Source organism: Lithobates pipiens, unplaced genomic scaffold (assembly GCF_037356315.1).
Source record: "Lithobates pipiens isolate NorthernLeopardFrog02 unplaced genomic scaffold, aLitPip1_a1.2 Scaffold_16, whole genome shotgun sequence".
Classification (NCBI taxonomy): domain Eukaryota; kingdom Metazoa; phylum Chordata; class Amphibia; order Anura; family Ranidae; genus Lithobates; species Lithobates pipiens.
Genome location: NW_027507748.1, coordinates 370,773,706 through 370,797,040, shown reverse-complemented (window position 1 = coordinate 370,797,040; position 23,335 = coordinate 370,773,706). Strand labels below are relative to the sequence as shown.

At 43.3% G+C, this 23,335-nt stretch overlaps 1 protein-coding gene across 2 annotated transcripts in view; it reads right to left on the bottom strand.

Moving 5' to 3' along the window:
- Nucleotides 1-5,081: 5,081 nt before the first annotated feature.
- Nucleotides 5,082-23,335, bottom strand: part of BRIP1 (BRCA1 interacting DNA helicase 1) — a 561,638-nt gene continuing 543,384 nt past the window's right edge. For both annotated transcript variants that reach the window (XM_077482124.1, XM_077482125.1), the window contains exons 19-20: nucleotides 19,637-19,969; nucleotides 5,082-7,431 (exon numbers count right to left, since the gene is read on the bottom strand). In XM_077482124.1, the coding sequence (XP_077338250.1) occupies nucleotides 6,644-7,431; nucleotides 19,637-19,969 (1,121 nt within the window). In that variant the 3' untranslated portion in view covers nucleotides 5,082-6,643. The remainder of the gene's footprint in view (nucleotides 7,432-19,636; nucleotides 19,970-23,335) is intronic.

Below are 23,335 nucleotides of genomic sequence, written 5' to 3'. Positions count from 1 at the left end.
GGTGTTGGGGCAGTGCTCTCTCAGTGGCAGGGTGCCAAGGCCCTCCTCTACCCGGTAGCGTTCTTTTCCTGTAAACGCTCGATGTCTGAGAGGAACTATGATGTAGGAGATCGAGAACTTCTGGCCATTAAGGCGGCTCTGGAGGAGTGGCGTTACCTATTGGAGGGTGCTGCACATCCCATCTTGGTCTACACCGACCATAAGAATTTGGAATATTTGAGAACAGCCAAAAGACTAAGACCACGGCAAGCCAGATGGGCCCTTTTTTTCCCCCCAATTCCAATTTTATATCACCTATAGACCTGGTTCTATGAATGTTAAGCCAGATGCGCTGTCTCGCATGTTTTCTGATTCTGAAAAAACTCTGCCTCCCGATACAATCCTCCCTTCTGGGAACTTCCTGCTCCAAGGGGACCTTATCTCCCAGATCAGACAGGCTTCTGTGGGAATGCCCCCGGTCCCTGAAGCCAGCTTAAGAGAAGGTTTATTCTGGCATAAAGGCAAGATTGTGGTTCCAGAGGCCTTAAAGGTGAATGTATTGGAGCTCTGCCACGACCATAAAATGGCTGGACACTTTGGTACCCTGAAGACTGCCGAGCTGGTCCAGCGCACCTTCTGGTGGCCCCAACTACTCAATGATTGCAAGAATTATGTGGACTCATGTAACACTTGTGCCCGAAGTAAGAACAGCCGGACACGAGCTCGGGGTCTATTGAAACCCCTACCTGTTCCTGAGAGACCATGGAAAATGATCTCAATGGATTTCATTGTGGAACTTCCCCAATCCGAGGGGTTCTCTACCATCTTCGCTGTGGTGGACAGGTTGTCCAAGATGGCTCATTTCCTCCCAATGAGAGGCACACCCTCGGCCATGGAGACGGCCAAGATCTTTGTTAAGGAAATCGTAAGGTTGCATGGGGTCCCAGCGAGCATCGTGTCCGATCGAGGTGTCCAATTCACCTCAAGGTTTTGGAAGGCGCTCTGCGGATCCCTTGAAATCGAGTTGGCATTTTCATCAGCCTATCACCCCCAGACAAATGGACAAACTTAAAGAACGAATCAGTCCTTGGAGCAATACATCCGCTGTTTTTCCTCCTTCTCTCAGGACGACTGGGTCTCCTTATTACCCGTGGCGGAGTTCTCGTATAACAACTCCTTGCATTCCGCCATCAATCAAACACCATTCTTTGCCAATTACGGCTTCCACCCAGCTTTCCTACCTAGTTCGATACCAGAATGTACTGTTCCTGCAGTTTCTGAAACTATGGAATTTTTCTCCACCAACAACAAACTCCTAAGGGAGACAATGGCCAAGTCTCAGGAATACTAGGAGTAACCAACTAGTACTAGGAGTAACCAAGTGTGGTTGTCCACAGTTAACCTGAAAATGGCCTGTCCCTCTAGGAAATTAGGCCCTAAATTCATGGTTCCCTTCACAGTGAAGAGAAAAATAAATGATGTCACCTATGAACTTAATCTACCTGACTCTCTTAAAGTGCACCCGGTCTTTCACGTGACCTTACTGAAACCAGTTACCCCAAACCCCTTTGCTGGCCGCACTACCGACCCACCTGAACCTGTCATAATTGACAACGAAGAGGAGTTTGAAGTCGAAGCAATTCTCGATTGCAGAAAGAAGGGTAACGTAATTCAATACCTCATTAAATGGAAAGGGTATGGCCCTGAGGACAACTCCTGGGAGCCCGAGAGCAACTTGCATGCTCAGGAACTTTTACGGGCTTTCAAGAACCGCCATGCTTCCAGATTGGCCCAATTGGGCAGCCGGTGTCTGCCCTTAAGGAGGGGGCACTGTCAGAGAAGTTACCTGGTTGGTCGCGGTGCTGGCCGTGCTGGTGCGCGTCGATGTGCGATGGTGGCACGCGTGTTCCTGTGCGCACTGGTGTGCGCGCCTGTTAGCGCCGATGTGTGCACTCCTGGTGGCACTGGTGTGCATGCTGGCGCTCGGGCGCGTGCGGGTACACGAGCGCTTATGCGTGCAGATGTGTACGGTGTTTGGCGCCAATTGGTCTATTTAGGTCTGCCGCATACTCCACTCAAGTGCTGCCTGATCATCAGCTCCCCCGTTCCCTGCTCCGTTGCCTGTATCTGCATTTCTGCATCTCCGATCTCCTGACGACCTGGCTTGCTCTTGGATACCCCTGATCTCCGCCTACACCTGACCTCGGCCTGTTCTGACCTCGCTCCTGCCTGTTCCTATTGTACCATTGCTGCCCGCCTGTTGTCAAATCCTGCCTGTAGCCGGACCCGCCTTCTCAGCCCCTGCTCCGCACCCCAATTGCCTGTGTTCCAGCCTACTCACCTGCTGCTTTGGAATTTCTCCTGCTTCCAGCTCCTGGGCCCTCATTATAGGCTCTCATACCACTCCGCACTTTCAGCCACCTGTCTACTCTACCAGGGGTTGTAAGTCGGACACGTACGGGAGACCACCCTCTGCCCAAGCGGACTCACTGGTCTGGTAACTGGAAGTTTGACAATAGAGTAGTCATCAAGTCACAACAATGGTCAGATGACCTGGATGATATCTATGTCACCTCAATGAAAGCAATGCAATTAGAATTTTTACTGAGAAGGCTTAGCTTAGCTAAGAAGGCTTAGAGAATGATTTCAGTGTTTCTGTTGTAAATCTTGAGGATGGATTGTTCCACATTGCATTCAGCTACACGGGTCAGGGAGGGCTTGTTTTAAAGTTTGCGCACTGTATGAGATTATGCAAATATTCACTGTAAAGGCAACCCTACTGCGGTCCATATTCACATTACAAATGCCCCCCGCACGTCCTGGGTTTGTATAATGCTGTGGCCATTACTGGTTGCATTGCGGACCCCACCACCGTAAACAAGGAATGGGCCACTGCCTCTGCCTTCTTGTCCGTAGGGTCCTTAATTGCAGGAATCCCCTCTACCAGGATCGTGGTTACTTTATTTAACCTGTGTACTGGGGGGTCCACGACCGGAGGAGCCGACCATTTTTTAAGAAGGCTCTCCTCAAAGGGGTAACGCACCACCATACTTTTTTGCGACCAAAAAGGTCCGTTGCGGTCTTCCCCATTCCTTGTATATGAACTTATCTAAATAAGTCGGATACGGAAACACCTTAGGTGCACGGACTTGCTTAGGGACCCAAAAGGGACTGCTACTTCAGCAGAGGGACCTGCTGTATCCTGAATTTTCAGGGTATCACGCACCACTGTGATAAGTACTCCAACTAGTACTTTTGAGAAACCACGCTGTTCTGAGCAGCAGGGACCAGTGCTGAGCATAAAAACCATGTTGGACTACAACAAAATGGCCGCCCTGTATAAAGGACACAATCCAAGAGAAAATGGCCGCCGAACTACAGAAAAATGTCCCCTGACCATGCTTTCCACTGAGGCACACCAAAAATGGGCGACAAACAACTGTATACAATGAAAGGACAGTGAAAATGGCGGCAGAACAGCGCTTTGGCGGTCAGCACATGCAGACCTCCAGACACCATGTGGGGAGACCACAGACACCCAGGGACACAGCCACCCAGCGCAGCCCCCATCCAAGTTGAGAGCCCCCCTGGCTACAGGTGCACACACCGCTCAGCAGCCCATCATGCAGCATCCCCCACAAGGGGAAGACAGGGATAGGGAGAGAAGAGAGGGAAGAAAGGGACCCCCAAATCGACCTCCCAGGGAATGCCCAGCTGCTCCATCCCACCGAGGCAGGGAGAGCTGTACTTACCATCCGGTCGAGCTGGGGACATCCCATCACAGACCCACTCTCTGATCAATAGGGGGGGGGGGGGCTGCTGGCCACGGCACATTGTGACAAAGACATCAGTAGTCCAGCCATATGTGTGCCCCAGAGCGTTACGCTCACCGGCTGCCTCTGGAGCCTGAGTGGCATGTCGTGGCTGACCCAGCGCATAGCTAGGGTCTGCACACACTCGATGGTCAGGCTGGGGAGACTACAAGGCTAGATAAGGCTATCCAGCCTGTCACCCAGCTGGCTGTTGATAGTAGATCACAGGATCTTAAAAATTAATTTTGTGCAAGAGGCAACCCTCCGCAAAAAAATCCCAGGACCGGTGGCCCCGCAGTGTTCCTAGGTCCATCTCCTTCACTAGGCAGAAAAAAACTGAGCTGCAGGAAGCAGGCTGAGGGGTTGTTACTGAAGGGACCACCCCCTGGGCGGAACTGTAAAACTCAGTTTTTTCACATTTATAACATGTTCCGCCTAGTCCTCTCCTGAATGTAGCGTAACAACCCTACGGTCAAGAATAATGGAGCTGTGTCAGTCAGTGAACGAAAGAGAAATAAAAATTTGTCATATAAAAAAATGATTTAAAAAAATGGCCCTTTAAGAGCTGTGGGTGGAAGTGACGTTTTGACGTCGCTTCCACCCTGCAATGTCATGGAGATGGGTGGGAGCCATCTTCCCCTCACTTGTCTCCATGCACAGCCACCGAGAGGACCGGATAGCCTCCACTGATGCCTCCGGTAAGCGGTGGAGGGCACCAGAGCACAGTGGGAGGGGTGGCCCCTCTCCCGCCGCAGATAGAAGTGATCTCATGGTGAATCCTTCCAGAGACCACTTTTATGCCGACCTCTACTGAACACGAGGATACTACGGCAAGTGGTTAAAGGAAGCCAGGGGGGTGATCAGGACCATTAAAATCTGCTTATAACTGAAATATTATATTTTATTGGACTGAATCTATCATGAGAGGAATACTTCCACTGGCACTGCTGACCTGAAAACACCAGTAGTCTGCTTATGGCCCACTAACTTTTTGTACTGCAGCTTCTCGGACAGTTCCATAGCAACAGTTAACTCAATAGGCATAGCCAAATGGTAAGTTTACAATACGGAGAAAAACATCCAGACAGGAACCTATTGCAATTCAATCACAATTTTATATTTATGTACCTTGACTAGATATCGATTGTGATTTAACACTGGGGCTGGGAAAAAGCCTTTACTTCCACGCTCAAAAATATGATAGCACTTTAAAGTATATATTTTTTTATAGGCCTAGAATTAACAATTCCCCAATTCAATGGCAAAATAAAAAATAAAAGGGAAGTCTGATAATATGTTACTATTTTAATGAAAGAGTACTAGCTTCATAAAATGCTATATTTTATGAATATAATATACAAAAATTTACAAATACAAAAATACAGTGACCATATAGTTTCAAGACAGAACATTTATATATATTATACCATTCTTAAGAGATATTTTAAACAAGCTATCTGCACATTATTTGTAACTTTACAGCTGTTTGTACAAAACAATAACTACCAATTTTCTATACCAGAAAGCAGTTTTGAATGGCCAGCATGATTGATGGCTGACTGATCTAAGGAACACTAATAAACTGGCCAGACATGGGAAGGCTTACAGTACACAAGGGTGGCTACTACAGCACAAAAAGAACTAGCAAAATATTGGAGCTGAATTCATCCAACATAAAATGTAATAGTTCTCCCCAAAACATAAGTAAAAGCTTATAAATCACCATGCAACTTAATCACATTCAAAATACTATATATATAACTGAACTGAATTTAAGGAGGCAGACATTGCAATTTTTTTTATGTTAAATCATTTTTAAATGGTGGAAAAATGTAAAATGCATTTTTTATTCCATGGCTTCCATTTCAGTAATGGACAAAAAATAGGCCCCAACAATTCTTGCCAATAACCCAGGAATTCCTAAATGACATGTTTAGATGTTGAGCATTTGAATTTAAAATTTCAGATATTTTCTGCCTTAGAACCACAAAAACGAAAGTTGTGAAGAGAGACCAACATGGCATATATACTAAGTCATTCAACAAAGTTAGACTGTAAATGATTACATAAAATATAAAGAACATAGGTACTTGAAGGAAATATTTTTAGACCCCTTTCACACCAGGGCGTTTTGCAGGCGCTATAGCGTTAGAAATAGCGCCTGCAAAACGCCCTAAAGAAGCTGCACCATTGTGTGTAGTGTGAAAGCCCCGAGGGCTTTCACACTACAGCGGTGCGCTGGCAGGACGTCGGAAAAAAGTCCTGCCAGCAGCTTCTTTGGAGCGGTGAAGGAGCGGTGTGTTTGAAATCAATGGGGCAGCGCTGTGATGCCGCCGGCGGTTTTAACCCTTTCGCGGCCGCTAGCGGGGGGTAAAAGCGCTCCGCTAGCGGCCAAAATGCTCCGCAAATCCGGCGGTAAAACGCCGCTATTTTTTACCGCCGACGCAAGGTGCGGTGTGGTGTGAAAGGGGTCTTAAAATGGCAGTAACCAATAGAAAATATTTACACAATATCTCATTGCTAATGTGATTATAATAATTTTAAATATGACTGGGTACCATACTTGCACTGAAAAAAGCAATATAGATTAGAAATGTCATATATCAGCGATGCATTTTAGACTGATTTCTACATTAATTATTGTAATGTTTGTGTGTAAAAAAAACTATATATATTAACACATACATTCCTAATTTTCCCAACACTTTTATTACTGCAAGATCCACTCGCACTAGGATTACCCAAAAAGTCAGTGGATCATTCAAATCTGTGGCATCCACCAAAAAAAAAAAAAATTGACAAAAACAAGCGCTTGTCCTTGAATCTGACAGCCGAGCTTATTGAAGTTGCAGTCATTCAATATTAAATGAAGACAAACCTCTGTTCTTAGATCTGGAGAGTCTATTTCTTTTTTTCTCACTTCTCTGTAATTGATCTGTCTCTGCATTGCTTATAAAATTTGAGGAACCGACTTGTGCAACACTAGATACGCACTCACTGTTCAAAATATCCTCATTTTTTCTATTTTTGTCGATATTGCATGAATTAAAATCATTTTCTAGCCCTTCTTCACTTACTGCTAACTTGGCATTATCAATGCCTCCACTTGCAATACTCCCCATGCAACCAGTATTCATTTGATATTGAGTGCAATTCTTTTGCTCCTCAGGATCAGGACTGTTGTTATTCTCATTATCAAAAAGTTCAGGTGTAAAATGTATGGTGTCATCAGCGTCATCTTCTTCCACAGGTATCTCAGTAAGAGAAGCTTCGTCTTCTTCCACTACAATAACATCATTTTTGTTTTCAAAGAAAAGTGGAACAACATTACACATACTTTCATTAGAATCTCCTTTAATGGTTTCCGCCAGTATCCTGTTATCTGGTGAAGGTGAATCGTTTTCAATGGTTACTTCACTGACATTAACAGCTCCTTGTTTCAGGCTGCTGTCTCTTATAGCACTTCTCCTGACAGAGTTAGGCAGAGGAGTTGATGTGAGTGGACTGTTGATAAAGTAGTTGTAGAATGAACACTGTTGTTTTGTTAAGTTTGGTTTCTTATTATCAAATCTATTGTTTTTTTGTAAAGAACCCATTTTTCCTCTTGCAGAATTTGTAGCTTGAGGCTGCTCAAATGCATCTGTATATTAAAACAAAAAAATAGAGCTTTAAAAACTTTGAAATTTACTTGAATATGTGTAAAATATACAAATAAAGCAGAGATGGAGACGTGCAAAATAGAACAAATTAAAAATAAGATTACAAGTACAATAAAAAATAAATAAAAATGATATACGTGATGTACAGTATCTCACAAAAGTGAGTACACCCCTCACATTTTTGTAAATATTTTATTATATCTTGTCATGTGACAACCCTGAAGAAACGACACTTTGCTATGATGTAAAGTAGTACGTTTAAATTTGCTGTCCCCTCAAAATAACTCAACACACAGCAACAAAAAAGTGAGTACACCCCTAAGTGAAAATGTCCAAATTGGGCCCAAAGTGTCAATATTTTGTGTGGCCACCATTATTTTCCAGCATTGCCTTAACCCGCTTGGGCACTTCCGTTTGAGGATGCACCACAGATGCACAATAGGAATTAGGTCTGGAGACATACTCGGTCAGTCCATCACCTTTACCCTCAGCTTCTTTAGCAAGGCAATGGTCGTCTTGGAGGTGTGTTTTGGGTCATGTTGGAATACTGCCCTGCGGCCCAGTCTCTGAAGAGAGGGGATCCTGCTCTGCTACAGTATGTAACAGTACATGTTGACATTCATGGTTTCCTCAATGAACTGTAGCTCCCCAGTTCTGGGGGCACTCATGCAGCCCCAGACCATGACACTTCCAACACCATGCTTGACTGTAGGCAAGACACACTTGTCTCTGTACTCCTCACCTGGTTGCTGCCACACATGCTTGACACTGAACCAAATACGTTTATCTTGGTCTCATCATACCACAGGACATGGTTCCAGTAATCCATGTCCTTGTCTTCAGCAAACTGTTTGCGGTCTTTCTTGTGCATCATCTTTGGCAGAGGCTTCCTTCTGGGACGACAGCCATGCAGACCATTTTGATGCAGTGTGCGGCGTATGGTCTAAGCACTGATAGGCTGACCCCCTGAACCTCTGCAGAAATGCTGGCAGCACTCATACGTCTATTTCCCAAAGACAATCTCTGGATATGATGCTGAGCATGTGCACACATCTCCGTTGGTTGACCATGGCGGGGAAAGTTCTGAGTGGAATCTGTCCTGTTAAACTGCTGTATGGTCTTTGCCACCGTGCTGCAGCTCAGTTTCAGGGTCTTGGCAATCTTCTTATAGTCTAGACCATCTTTATGTAGAGCAACAATTCTTTTTTTTCCAGATCCAAAGAGAATTCTTTGCCAAGAGGTGCCATGTTGATCTTCCAGTGACCAGTATGAGAGAGTGCGAGCAATAACACCAAATTTAACACACCTGCTCCCCATTCACTCCTGAGACCTTGTAACACTAACAAGTCACAACACAAGACACCGGGGAGGGAAAATGCTAATTGGGCCCAATTTGGACATTTCACTTACGGGTGCACTCATGTCTTTTTGACAGTGGTTTAGACATTAAAGGTTGTGTTGAGTTATTTTGAGGAGACAGCAAATTCACACTGTGATACAAGCTGTACACTCACTACTTTACATTGTAGCAAAGTGTCCCTTTCATCAGTGTTGTCACATGAAAACATATAATAAAATATTTACAAAAATGTGAGGGGTGTACTCACTTTTGTGAAATACTGTGTATACTAGCAAACATGTTGAAATGCAATGCTTAAAACAAACAATTTTGAATAAATCTCAGACATATCACAATAAAGAATCAATATTCCAAAATAATAATGAAATGCTTTTGTGGGTAAAGCCCAGTAATTTGTATTTCATTCATATTGTTTACCAGCAGAGGATGAGACTGTAAATCTGCACTAGCAGAATAAAAGTGGTAGAAATGATAGACGAGGATTGCTATAGCATTATGACACATTGTAGAAATTTGTCTTGTAAAGGGAATACTGGTCAGGTGGTTTGTGCATTTGTCACTTTGAGAGATAACTGGTGAAACATTGATGGCTTCTTGAGTTAAGAAAAGACCCTGAGGCAATAAACTTGTCAGGTAGGTATGACATAGCATAGGACTAGCGCAGGAAGTCAATGTCGCCGCCTCCATTGGCGAGATTGACACGTCACTAGCCTTGTCACCTGGTAGGGTCTCTTCCCGACAACCCTGGCCATTGGTTGTTGGGGTCTGCGGGCGGGGGGCTTATCAGAATCCGGGAGCCCCCTTTAATAAGGGGGCCCCCAGATACCGGCCGCCCACCTTATGTGAATAAGTATGGGGTACGATGTACCCTTACCAATTCACCTGGTGAAAAAAAGTGTAAATAAAAAAAACACAACGCAAGATTTTAAAATAATTTATTGGACCGCTCCGGTGGTCTCCCGTCTTGGGAGGTCTTTTCGCCGGACTCCTCTGCTATCTTCTGCTAGCTCTTTTACTAGCGGAGGAGCCCGGCTTTCTTCTTCATTGTTGCCGCCGCCTTCCGGGGATCTTCTTCTGACTTCGGGGTCTTGTCCCCCTCTTAGGTTCTTCTGCCGGGCTTCCGCTTTCTTCTTCCAGCTCTTTTACTAGCGTTGGCCTGGTCTTCTGTCTCTGTCGCCGCCTTATTCTCTTCTTCTCACTTGCGATGTTTACAGGACGCTCTCAATACCCCCAAAGAGCGGGAGAAGACCCCTGGACAGCGGCGGCGACGAAGAAGAAAGCCATGCTCCTCCACTAGTAAAAGAGCTAGCAGAGGATAGCAGAGGAGTCCGGCGAGAAGACCCCATCAAGACGGAAAAAGAGAAGACCCCCAAGAAGGAAGAAGACCACCAGAGCAGTCTAATAAATATTTTTAAAAACTTGTGTTGTGTTTTTTTATTTACACTTTTTTTCACCAGGTGAATGGGTAGGAGTACATTGTACCCCATACTCATTCACATAGGGTGGGGGGCCGGTATCTGGGGGCCCCCTTATTAAAGGGGGCTCCCGGATTCTGATAAACCCCCTGCCCGCAGACCCCAACAACCAATGGCCAGGGTTGTCCGGAAGAGGCCCTTGTCCTCATCAACATGGGGACAAGGTGCTTTGGGGTGCGGGGGCCGCAAGAAACGAAATTAAATTCAACTTAATGGACTGCCAAAACATATGGGATGCCTGGATCACATAATACCTGCTGCAACCTTTGACTGTTGCATGCTAAATGCCAGACCTCTTTACACTACCACCATCCCTTCTTCCTCTTTACCTGCTTTGCCACATTTTTTACCCTAACCACCTTCCTCCATACCTTTCCTCACCCGTTTCACATATGTCCCTAATAACAAACCTTCAACCAGCCCGTTTGAGCACTCTGTCCCTGCTCCATGTTACTTTCATTCAACCATTGCTTTCTGAGCTCTACAGACATTTGTGGTAAAATAAATGATGTGTTTCTTATATTATTATGTATTATTCTTTCCTGGAAAAAAAATAAACCTTGAATTTGCATTATATGTAAAATTATTCTACAGCCTTCTTTTATTCATGGAACGCCTTTATGATTGTGCTATGTTAATGATATATCTAAAGAGCTAGCAAACCTAAAAAAAAAAAACTTAAATTAGGTGAAACAGCTGCTAATAATAAATACCCACAAATAAATATATGAATGCAAAGCTACTAAGAAACATGCATCAAGTAAGTTGGCGGCAAAGTTTGATGCAAGTCATGCTGCCTTGTCAGTTAGCAAAATATATGTCACAATTATGTGCATTTGTGTCCCCTGTGCTTTTAATCCTGGGTAGCAAATGCATACAGATTTGCACAGGTCTGTGAAAACATAACCACTGAAGATGAAGATAAAGAGAATTTCACTTAAAACCGATGCACGATTAAAAAGTGGTCAGGGACAATTTTTATTCTGTTGCATTGCTACTTGAACAGTAGAAGGAGGAATTCAAGAATAAAGAAGCATAATGATTATAAATCTTCTGCAGTGCTTCGGTTAAGTGCTGCCTGTCTGTGAATAAAAATCGACAAATGTTCCCCACTGTATTTACCATAGAAGCCTAAAGCCTATGCCAGTGGCTGTTTTCAGCTTAGAATGTATCTAAAATTAAAACTTTTTTTTTTCAATTTTGGATAGAATAGGGAATGGCTAAATCCGCATCAGTTTTTTTTTGCCATCTGTTCCCCCATTGGGGAGATTTACCACAGTCGGTAACAACCCATGCAATCCATACATACAAAGAAACCAAAACAAATACGTTCATAAATTAAGTTATGTGTAATAAAATGGAATGACACAGGGAAAAGGTATAGAACACATGAGGAAAAAGGAGGTGTAAAAAGGCATGGAAATCCAAGACACCAGCTGAAATCTATCAGTAAGTAGAAAGTAATCCTGCCCCTTGTCAGTACAAATTAATATCAGCTGGTTCAGTCTCAACTGATGGCATATAAAAATGTGTCTCTTTACCAAGGTGTCACACAAGAAACATCTCGTGATGAGTAAAAGCAAAGAGCTTGATGATGACATTGGTTACAGAAGAATTTCTAAACTTCTAAATGCTCCAGTGAGCACTGTTGGGGCAAATATCTGTTGGTGAAAAGAACATCATTTCACCATAAACTGGCTATGACCAGGTGCTCCTCACAAGATTTTTGACAGGAGTGAAATGAATTATCAGAAGAGCTGGCCAGGGACCACTTGTGGAGAGCTTCAGAGACCTCAAATTAGCAGGTACAATTGTTTCAAAGAAAACAATAAGTAATGCACGTTCACTACACAAGACTCCATTGCTGAGCAAAAAGCATTTTGAAGCTCGTTTAAAGTTTGCTGCACATTTAGACAAGCCTGTGAAACACCGAGAGAATATAGTATGGTCAGATGAGATCAAAATTGAACTCTTTGGATGCCATAACACACACATGTTTCGAGGTCAAATGGCACTGCACACCACCCCAAAAATGCCATTTCAAGGCAAGGAGTAGAAGAGGACCCCCGTGGCAACCTGTGAAGCTCTGGTGAATTCCAAGCCCAGGAGGGTTAAGGCAGTGCTGGAAAATAATGATGGCCACACAAAATATTGACATTTTGGCCCAATTTGGACATTTTCACCTAGGGGTGTACCCACATTTTTTGCCAGTGGTTTAGACATTAATGGCTGTGTATTGAGTTATTTTGAGGGGGCAGCAAATTTACACAAGCTGTACACTCACTACTTTACATTGTAGCAAAGTGTCATTTTTTCAGTGTTGTCACATGAAAAGATATAATAAAATATTTACAAAAATGTGGGGGGTGTACTCACTTTTGTGATATATATATATATATATATATATATATATATACACACACACACACAGCTGTGCTCATAAGTTGACATACCCTGACAGAATTTATGATTTCTTGGCCATTTTCAGAGAATATGAATGATAACACGTCTTTCACTCATGGTTAGCGTTTGGCTGAAGCCATTTATTATCAATCAACTGTGTTTACTCTTTTTAAGTCATAATGACAACAGAAACTACCCAAATCACCCTGATCACAAGTTTACATACGCTGGTGATTTTGGCCTGATAGATGTACACAAGTTGACACAGAGGGATTTGAATGGCTATTAAAGGTAACCGTCCTCACCTGTGATCTGCGTGCTTGTAATTAGTGTGTGTGTATAAAAGGTCAATGAGTTTCTGGACTCCTGACAGACCCTTGCATCTTTCATCCAGTGCTTCACTCATGTTTCTGGATTCTGAGTTATGGGGAGAGCAAAAGAATTGTCAAAGGATCTGCGGGAAATGGTAGTTTAACTGTATAAAACAGGAAAGGGATATAAAAAAATATCCAAGGAATTGAGAATGCCAATCAGCAGTATTCAAACTCTAATCAAGAAGTGAAAAATTAGGGTTCTATTGAAACCAAACTACGATCAGGTAGACCAACTAAAATTTCAGCCACAACTGCCAGGAAAATTGTTTGTGTTACAAAGAAAAACCCACAAATAACTTCAAGTGAAATACAGGACTCTCTGAAAACACATGGTGTGACTGTTTCAAGATGCACAATAAGGAAGCACTTGAAGGAAGATGGGCTGTATGTTCGAGTCACCAGAAGAAAGCCATTACTACGCAAATGCCACAAATTATCCCACTTACAATACGCCAAACAGCACAGAGACAATCCTGGAACCTTCTGGCACAAAGTCATTTGGAGTGATGAGACCAAAATTTAGCTTTTTGGCAGCAACCATAAACGATACATTTGGAGAGGAGTCAAAGAGGCCTACACCACAGAGAAACATGGAGGTGGATCGCTGATGTTTTGGGGATGTGTGAGCTACAAAGGCACAGGAAATTTGTTCAAAATTGTTGGCAGGATGAATGCAGTATGTTATCAAAAAATACTGGAGAAACATTTCCATTCATCAGCCAGATAGCCGCACATGGGACGTACTTGGACATTCCAACATGACAATGATCCAAAACACAAGGCCAAGTTGACCTATAATTGGCTACAGCAGAATAAAGTGAAGGTTCTGGAGTGGCCATCTCAGTCTCCTGACCTCAATATCATTGAGCCACTCTGGGAAGATCTTATACATGCAGTTCATGCAAAATAGCCCAAGAATTTACCATTTGAGAAAATAAAGAGCCTCATCCACAAATACCCCAAAAGACTTCAAGCTGACAAAGGGGGCAATGCACTGTATTAAGAACTGTAGTATGTCAACTTTTGATCAGGGTAATTTGGGTAGTTTCTGTCCTCATTATGATTTAAAAAGAGTAAACATAGTTGATTGATAATAGATGGCTTCAGCCAAACACTAACCATGAAAAGTGAAAGAAAAGATTTTGTGTTATTCATATTCTCTGAAAAATGGCCAAGAAGTCAAATTCTGATGGGGTATGTAAACTTATGAGCACAACTGTATATACAGTATCTCACAAAAGTGAGTACACCCCTCACATTTTTGTAAATATTTTATTATATTTTTTCATGTGACAACACTGAAGAAATTACACTTTGCTACAATGTAAAGTAGTGAGTGTACAGCTTGTATAACAGTGTAAATTTGCTGTCCCCTCAAAATAACTCAACACACAGCCATTAAAGTCTAAACCGCTGGCAGCAAAAGTGAGTACACCCCTAAGTGAAAATGTCCAAATTAGACCCAATTAGCCATTTTCCCTCCCCAGTGTCATGTGACTCATTAGTGCAACAAGGTCTCAGTTGTGAATGGGAAGCAGGTGGGTTAAATGTGGTGTTATCGCTCTCACTCTCTCATACTGGTCACTGGAAATTTAACATGGCACCTCATGGCAAAGAACTCTCTGAGGATCTGAAAAAAAGAATTGTTGCACTATATAAAGATGGCCTGGGCTATAACAAGATTGCCAAAACCCTGAAGCTGCAGCACAGTGGCCAAGACCATACAGTGGTTTAACAGGACAGGTTCCACTCAGAACAGGTCTCGCTATGGTCGACCGAAGACATTGAGTGCATGTGCTCAGAGTCAGATCCAGAGGTTTTCTTTTGAAAATAGATGCATGAGTACTTGTCAGCATTGCTGCAGAGGTTGAATGGGTGGGGGGGTCAACCTGTCAGTGCTCAGACCCTACGCCACACACTGCATCAAACTGGCCTGCATGGCTGTCATCCCAGAAAGAAGCCTCTTCTAAAGATGATGCACAAGAAACCCCACAAACAGTTTGCTGAGGACAAGCAGACTAAGGACATGGATTACTTGAACCATATTCTGTGGTCTGATGATATCAAGATAAACTTATTTGGTTCAGATGGTGTCAAGCGTGTGTGGTGGCAACCAGGTGAGGAGCACAAACACAAGAGTGTCTTGCCTACAGTCAAGCATGGTGGTGGAAGTGTCATGGTATGGGGCTGCATGAGTGCTGCCAGCACTGGGGAGCTACAGTTCGAGGGAACCATGAATGCAAACATGTACCGTGACATAATGAAGTAGAGCATGATCCCCTCCTTTCGGATACTGGGCCGCAGGGCAGTATTCCAACAAGATGATGACCCCAAACACACCTCCAAGATACACAGGGTAAAGGTGATGGACTGGCCAAGCATGTCTCCAGACCTAAACCCTATTGAGCATCTGTGGGGCATCCTTAACCACTTGCCGACCGCCGCACGACGATATACGTCGGCAGAATGGCACGGGCAGGCATATGGGCGTATATATAAGTCCCTGCCTGCCCGATCGGGCCCCCCCCCGATGCCTGCGGCGGTCGGCATTCCTTCGAGAGCGATCCGGGATGAGGGGGCGGCCATTCATTCATGGCCACCCCCTCGCGATCGCTCTCGACGAATGGAAATCCCCGGTGACATCACTTCCTCTCCTGTAATGTAAACACAGGAGAGGAAGTGATGTATTCTCTCCTCCGTGTCGGTATTTTTCGTTCCGACACGGAGGAGAGCGGATCGGTGAGTTGCACCAACACTCTACACACACAGTAGAACATGCCAGGCACACTCACACCCCCCCTTTACCCCCCGATCACCCCCCCAATTACCCCTGCCCCCCAGTCACAGTGACACCAATGTAATTTTTTTTTTTTTTTTTTTTTGCATTGGTGTCATTTGTGACTGTAATAACTGTTAGGGCAGTTAGAGTTAGCCCCCTTTAGTTCTAATGTGCCCCCCTAACCCCCCCCAATAAAGGTTTAACCCCGTGATCACCCCCCGTCGCCAGTGTCACTAAGGCTGGGTTCACATTGCAGCGGTTTATGAGAACGAATGTGATTCGCACCGCACTGCAGTGCAAATCACATCCGATCTCTGTGCGATTCGAGTTCAGCCATTCGCCGCACCCGCCACACCCGCCGCACCCGCCGCAAATTCGCACGGGACCCTTTTTTTGGCCCGCAGCAGAATCGGATCGCATGGGTGTTCACACCATGCGATCCGAGTTTGCAGATCGCACTGCGATATGCGAACTGATCTGGGGGTGTCAGTAACATTTCACTGACACTCCCAGCAGTTCGTATAGGGCAGTGTGAACTGCCGCCGGGAGGCATGCGATGCGGGAACCCGCCGCGGATTCGCGGCGTTTCCGCATCGCTCCAGTGTGAACCCAGCCTAATAAGCGATCATTTTTCTGATCGCCGTATTAGTGTCACAGGTGACGCTAGTTAGGCAGGTAGGTATTTAGGTTCGCCGCAGCTTTTTATAGCGCCAGGGACCCCCATATACTACCGCATAAAGCCCCCTGATTGCCCCCTAGTTAACCCTTTCACCTGTGATCACCATATAACTGTTACAGGTGACGCTGGTTGGTTAGTTATTTTTTTATAGTTTCAGGGCACCCGCCATTTATTACCTAATAAAGGTTTAACCCCCTGATCACCCGGCGGGTGTCATTTGTGACTAATAACTGTTAGGGCAGTTAGGGTTAGCCCCCTTTAGTTCTAAGGTACCCCCCTAACCCCTCCAATAAAGGTTTAACCCCGTGATCACCCCCCGTCGCCAGTGTCACTAAGGCTGGGTTCACATTGCAGCGGTTTGAGAACGGATGTGATTCGCACCGCACTGCAGTGCAAATCACATCCGATCTCTGTGCGATTCGAGTTCAGCCATTCGCCGCACCCGCCGCAAATTCGCACGGGACCCTTTTTTTGGCCCGCAGCAGAATCGGATCGCATGGGTGTTCACACCATGCGATCCGAGTTTGCAGATCGCACTGCGATATGCGAACTGATCTGGGGGTGTCAGTAACATTTCACTGACACTCCCAGCAGTTCGCATAGGGCAGTGTGAACTGCCGCCGGGAGGCATGCGATGCGGGAACCCGCCGCGCATTCGTGGCGTTCCCGCATCGCTCCAGTGTGAACCCAGCCTAATAAGCGATCGTTTTTCTGATCGCTGTATTAGTGTCACAGGTGACGCTAGTTAGGCAGGTAGGTATTTAGGTTCGCCGCAGCTTTTTATAGCGCCAGGGACCCCCATATACTACCGCATAAAGCCCCCTGATTGCCCCCTAGTTAACCCTTTCACCAGTGATCACCATATAACTGTTACAGGTGACGCTGGTTGGTTAGTTATTTTTTTATAGTTTCAGGGCACCCGCCATTTATTACCTAGTCTCACTAGTGTACCCCTAAATTTAGGGGTGTCTACTTTCCAAAATGGGGTCATTTGGGGGGGTTTGTGCCATCTTGGCATTTTATGGCCTTCAAAACTGTAACGCCCTTAGAAAGCCTGAAGGCGGTGCTTGGTTTTCGGGGCCCCGTACGCAGCTAGGCTCCCAAAAAGTCCCACATATGTGGTATCCCCGTACTCAGGAGAAGCAGCAGAATTTATTTTGGGGTGTCATTTCACATATGCCCATGGCATGCGTGAGCAATATATCATTTAGTGACAACTTTGTGAAAAAAAAAAAAAAAAAAAGTTTGTAATTTTCCCGCAACTTGTGGCAAAATATAAAATATTCCATGGACTCAACATGCCTCTCAGCAAATAGCTTGGGGTGTCTACTTTCTAAAATGGGGTCATTTGTGGGGGTTTTGTGCCATCTTGGCATTTTATGGCCTTCAAAACTGTAATAGGTAGTGAGAAGTGAACTCAAAAATTTACGCCCTTAGAAAGCCTGAAGGCGGTGCTTGGTTTTCGGGGCCCCGTACGCGGCTAGGCTCCCAAAAAGTCCCACATATGTGGTATCCCCGTACTCAGGAGAAGCAGCAGAATTTATTTTGGGGTGTCATTTCACATATGCCCATGGCATGTGTGAGCAATATATCATTTAGTGACAACTTTGTGAAAAAAAAAAAAAAAAAGTTTGTAATTTTCCCGCAACTTGTGGCAAAATATAAAATATTCCATGAACTCAACATGCCTCTCAGCAAATAGCTTGGGGTGTCTACTTTCTAAAATGGGGTCATTTGTGGGGGTTTTGTGCCATCTTGGCATTTTATGGCCTTCAAAACTGTAATAGGTAGTGAGAAGTGAACTCAAAAATTTACGCCCTTAGAAAGCCTGAAGGCGGTGCTTGGTTTTCGGGGCCCCGTACGCGGCTAGGCTCCCAAAAAGTCCCACATATGTGGTATCCCCGTACTCAGGAGAAGCAGCAGAATTTATTTTGGGGTGTCATTTCACATATGCCCATAGCATGTGTGAGCAATATATCATTTAGTGACAACTTTGTGTAAAAAAAAAAAATAAAATTTTTTTTTGTCATTATTCAATCGCTTGAGGCAAAAAAATAAAATATTCAATGGGCTCAACATGCCTCTTATCAATTTCCTTAGGGGGTCTACTTTCCAAAATGGGGTCATTTGGGGGGGTTTTGTACTGCCCTGCCATTTTAGCACCTCAAGAAATGAGCAGTCGTAAACTAAAAGCTGCGTAAATTCCAGAAAACGTACCTTAGTTTGTAGATGTGACAACTTTTGCGCAAACCAATAAATATACAATTATTGACTTTTTTTTTACCAAAGACATGTGGCTGAATACATTTTGGCCTAAATGTATGACTAAAATTGAGTTTATTGGATTTTTCTAATAACAAAAAGTAGAAAATATCATTTTTTTTCAAAATTTGCGGTCTTTTTACGTTTATATCGCAAAAAATAAAAATCGCAGAGGCAATCAAATACCATCAAAAGAAAGCTCTATTTGTGGGAAGAAAAGGACGCAAATTTTGTTTGGGTACAACATTGCATGACCGCGCAATTACCAGTTAAAGCAGCGCAGTGCCAAAGTGTAAAAAGACCTCTGGTCATTTACCAGCAAAATGGTCCGGTCTGAAAGTGGTTAAACGGAAGGTGGAGGAGCGCAAGGTCTCCAACATCCACCAGCTACATGATGTCATCATGGAGGAGTGGAAGAGGACTCCAGTGGCAACCTGTGAAGCTCTATTAAACTCCATGCCCAAGAGGGATAAGGCAGTGCTGGAAAATAATGGTGGCCACACAAAATATTGATACATGGGCCCAATTTGTACATTTTAACTTAGGGGGTGTACTCACTTTTGTTGCCAATGGTTTAGACATTAATGGTTGTGTGTTGAGTTATTTTGAGGGGACAGCAAATTTACACTGTTATACAAGCTGTACACTCACTACTTGACAATGTAGCAAAGTGCCATTTCTTCAGTGTTGTCACATGAAAAGATATAATAAAATATTTACAAAAATGTGAAGGGTGTACTCACTTTTGTAAGATACTGTATGTATTTCATCTGTGCACCTAGCTGTTTACCAGGAGTTCAACTTAAAGCATGGCGTTTATCAAACATGCATATACAAGTACTGTATATACTTACAATTATTTTTGTGCATAGTGTCTTCACCCGAATCTGAGTCATCTGAACAAGATAAAACTGTAATTACAGATGGTGAAGGATCAGATGCTGTAACAGTCACTTGTGTATGTTCTAAAACACTCTCAGAGGGGTGGATAGTGAGTTCCAACAATAAGGCACTAGGGTAATCATCTCTGGAGGAGAAGGAAGGTGTTTGAGGTACTTCTTCACTGATGGTCAAACTTTGTTGTTGAACTCTCTGCTGCTGATTTTTAGAAAACTCAGCCAGAGAATCTATAGCACTTTTAAAGTTTGAGTGGTGCTGTACCAACTGCCGTACCCATTTTGACAATCCTGAGGAAAAACAAATACTTTTAAAGCACACCAAACACATATACAACACTATGTTCATCACTGAACAACAAAAACGTGTTAAAGTTTATTTTTTATAAAAAGAAAAGACAATGGCATATTTGTGTTATTAAGCTTACATAAACACTTCTCACACTTCAAATCTTTAATTTGTATACATCAAACATTCTAGTCAATTTTGGTACACCCTCCACTGAAGATAGGTCAGTGAGAATCTATATCCGTAATTTGTTACTGATGTAGTTTTACTGATGGTTATGCACTAAACAGTGAATATTGTATGAATCTACTGAATGTGACAGGCCTAGGTTAACCACAATTATTGTGACTATAACATTGAAATAAATCTGTTTTTTTCCCCCAAACGTATGCATACACTGCCTTATACAACCAATTCACTTTCATGTTACCAGAAGATAAATAAGGCGTTCATTTTTTTTTTTTAAGTGGAAACCCTCCTTCTACAATGTTTAAAAAGTAAGCAGTGTTGGTCTTTTACAGTGCATAACTACCAAGGCTTCCAAAAACTTACTGAAAGCTATAGTTTCTTTCAAAAACCACAACTCTAGTAGCAGCTAGTGAATGACAATAAGAAATCACTGAGAAGTCAGCCTTCAATTTTCCAAACATTTGGTCTTTAGTCAAGTTTGCTCTAACAGATCCAGGACTCAATACTCAACACAATAGCAAGGCACTTTTTACCCATTCACCTGTACTATAATGTGCAGTGGTTTTGGTACAAGAAGTAGAAACCCATTAAAACCATTTATTGGCGTTTATTTAGTAACACAGGATTTTAGAGCCTGTTGGGTTATATTGCAGAATTACAGAACAAAAAAAGTGGCCAGCCTAAAATAACCCCCCTACTCCCAGAATACTTCAGTTATGTGAAAAAGCAGTACCAAGAGCATGATCATAGACCTTCTCATTCATTAAGGAACACAAAAAAAAAGAGACTGTTGGAAGGTCCAAAAACAGTCCAACTGAGGGGTGGACAGCAGCAAAAAAACACTAACAGGATAACAGAAAAAAAAAAAAACATTACTGGGGATTCAAAGAACCCCATTAAGGACCATACGTCTGAAACTGGCACCAGATGAGGTCTGAACATCGCCCTGGAAGAATTTGGATTACTTGAACACAGAAGACCAGGTGGCAGCCTTGCAAACCTGGAAAACAGACCTAAGTAGAGTGTGCCTTGACAGAAAACAGTGAAACCCGATCCTTAAGACCATAAACTTGGATGATGATCTGAGCCACCTAAAAATGGAGGGACACAAAGCAGTTTCCCATTACTAGGACCATCAAGAATGCTAAAAAGAGAGACAATCTTTCTAATGAAGAAGTGGCTGCAAGGTTGACATGCACAACACAAAACTGCATTCAAGTGATGAAGGGAGATTATCTGATGAAATGAAACTGGAAAGAGGGAAGGAAGAACAATGTCCTGGTTTAGGTGAAAGGACAAAAGCACCTTAGGAAAGAAGGAAGCCCTAAGGCTAGACCAGAAAGGATAAGGCCACCAGCTTAGACGCTCACCTCACCGATGGCAACAAGGAAAGCAACCTTGTGATAGTAGAAAGGGAAATATACTAAATAGGTTCAAAAGGCTGTTTTTGCAGTAAAGAAAGAACCAAATTCAGATCCCATGACGTCACTGAGGAGTGCACATGAGGAAGCTATGTGAGGGACAACCTTTACAAAAGTCTTAATAAAAGACTAGGACACAATTGGTCTATGGAACAGGGAGGTTGATTTACTAAAACCGTAGAGTACAATATCTGGTACACCTCTGCATAGAAACCAATCAGCTTCTAGGTTTTTTTGTTTTTTTTTGTCAAGCTTAATTGAACATTAAGTTAGAAGCCGATTGGCTACCATGCACAGCTGCACCAGATTTTGCACTCTCCAGCTTTAGTAAATCAACCCCAAGACAACACGTGCTGTTATCTGACCATTGATGACATGCAAAGTCACACGTTGATCAAGGCCTATCTTGGCACCAAGAGAATCACTGATTCAGGCTGGGTTCCACACCACTGCTAATTGGATGCAGGTTTTCTACGCCTGGGTAAGCCTTCCCAGGAGTGGCCCGCCTACAAAGATTACTCCAAGAGAATGACAACGACTCATCCAGGAGGTCATAAAAGAACCCAGAACAACATCTAAAAGAACTGCTGGCCTCACTTGTCTCAGGTAAGATCAGTGTTCATGATTCAACAATAACAAAGAGACTGGGAAAAAATGGCATCCATGGGAGAGTTCCAAGGCCAAAGCCACTGCTGACCAAAAAGAACACAAAGGCTCATCTCACATTTACCAAAAAACATTATGATTATTCCCAAGACTTTTAGCAAATATTCTGTGGACTGATGAGACAAAAATGTAACTTTTTGGAAGGTGTGCATCCCGTTACATTTGGCATAAAACAAATGCAGCATTTCATAACAAGAACATCATACCAACAGACATGGCGGTGGTAGTGTGATGGTCTGGGGCTGCTTTGCAGCTTCAGGACCTGGACGACTTGCCATAATTGATGGAACCATGAATTTTGAGCTCTACCAGAAAATCCTAAAGGAGAATGTCTGACTTTAAGTTCTTGACCTCAAGCTCAAGTGCAAAGACCGAAACACCACAACAAGTCCACCTCCAAATGGTTCAAACAAAGCAAAATTTAGGTTTTTAGGTTTCAATCCAATTGAGATGCTGCAGCATGACCTTACACAGGCCGTTCATGATAGAAAACCCTCCAATGTGGCTGAATTTAAACAATTCTGCAAAGAAGAGCGGGCCAAAAGTGCTTCACAGCAATGTAAAAGACTCATTGCCAGGTATCGCAAACGCTTGATTGCAGTCGTTTCCACCAACGGTGGCACAACCGGTTTAGGGGGCAATTACTTTTTCACATCAAGCCAGGCAGGTTTGGACAACTTTTTTCCTTAATAAACGAAACCATCATTTAAAAAACACATTTTGTATTTACTCAGGTTATCTTTGTGTAATAATAAAATGTGTTTGATGATCTGAGTCATTTAAGTGTGACAGATATGCAAAAAAAATTTTAATCAGAAAGGGGGAAAATACTTTTTCACGGCATTGTATATACACTATATATATATATATATATATATTAGTACCCTCTTTCCCTAAAGGGCCTCACCATATAATTCAAACATTGTTTTATTAAACATATGAACAATACAAAGCATAACAGCTGTAAAAGTGCACACACAGGGTCATTATTACACTGTGTCACCTTCATTTATAAATCTAATCCTCATATTGCCTGTGATAAATTTCTCATTGATTTTTGTTTTTCCTTTTTTTTGTCATGATTTTTTTTTT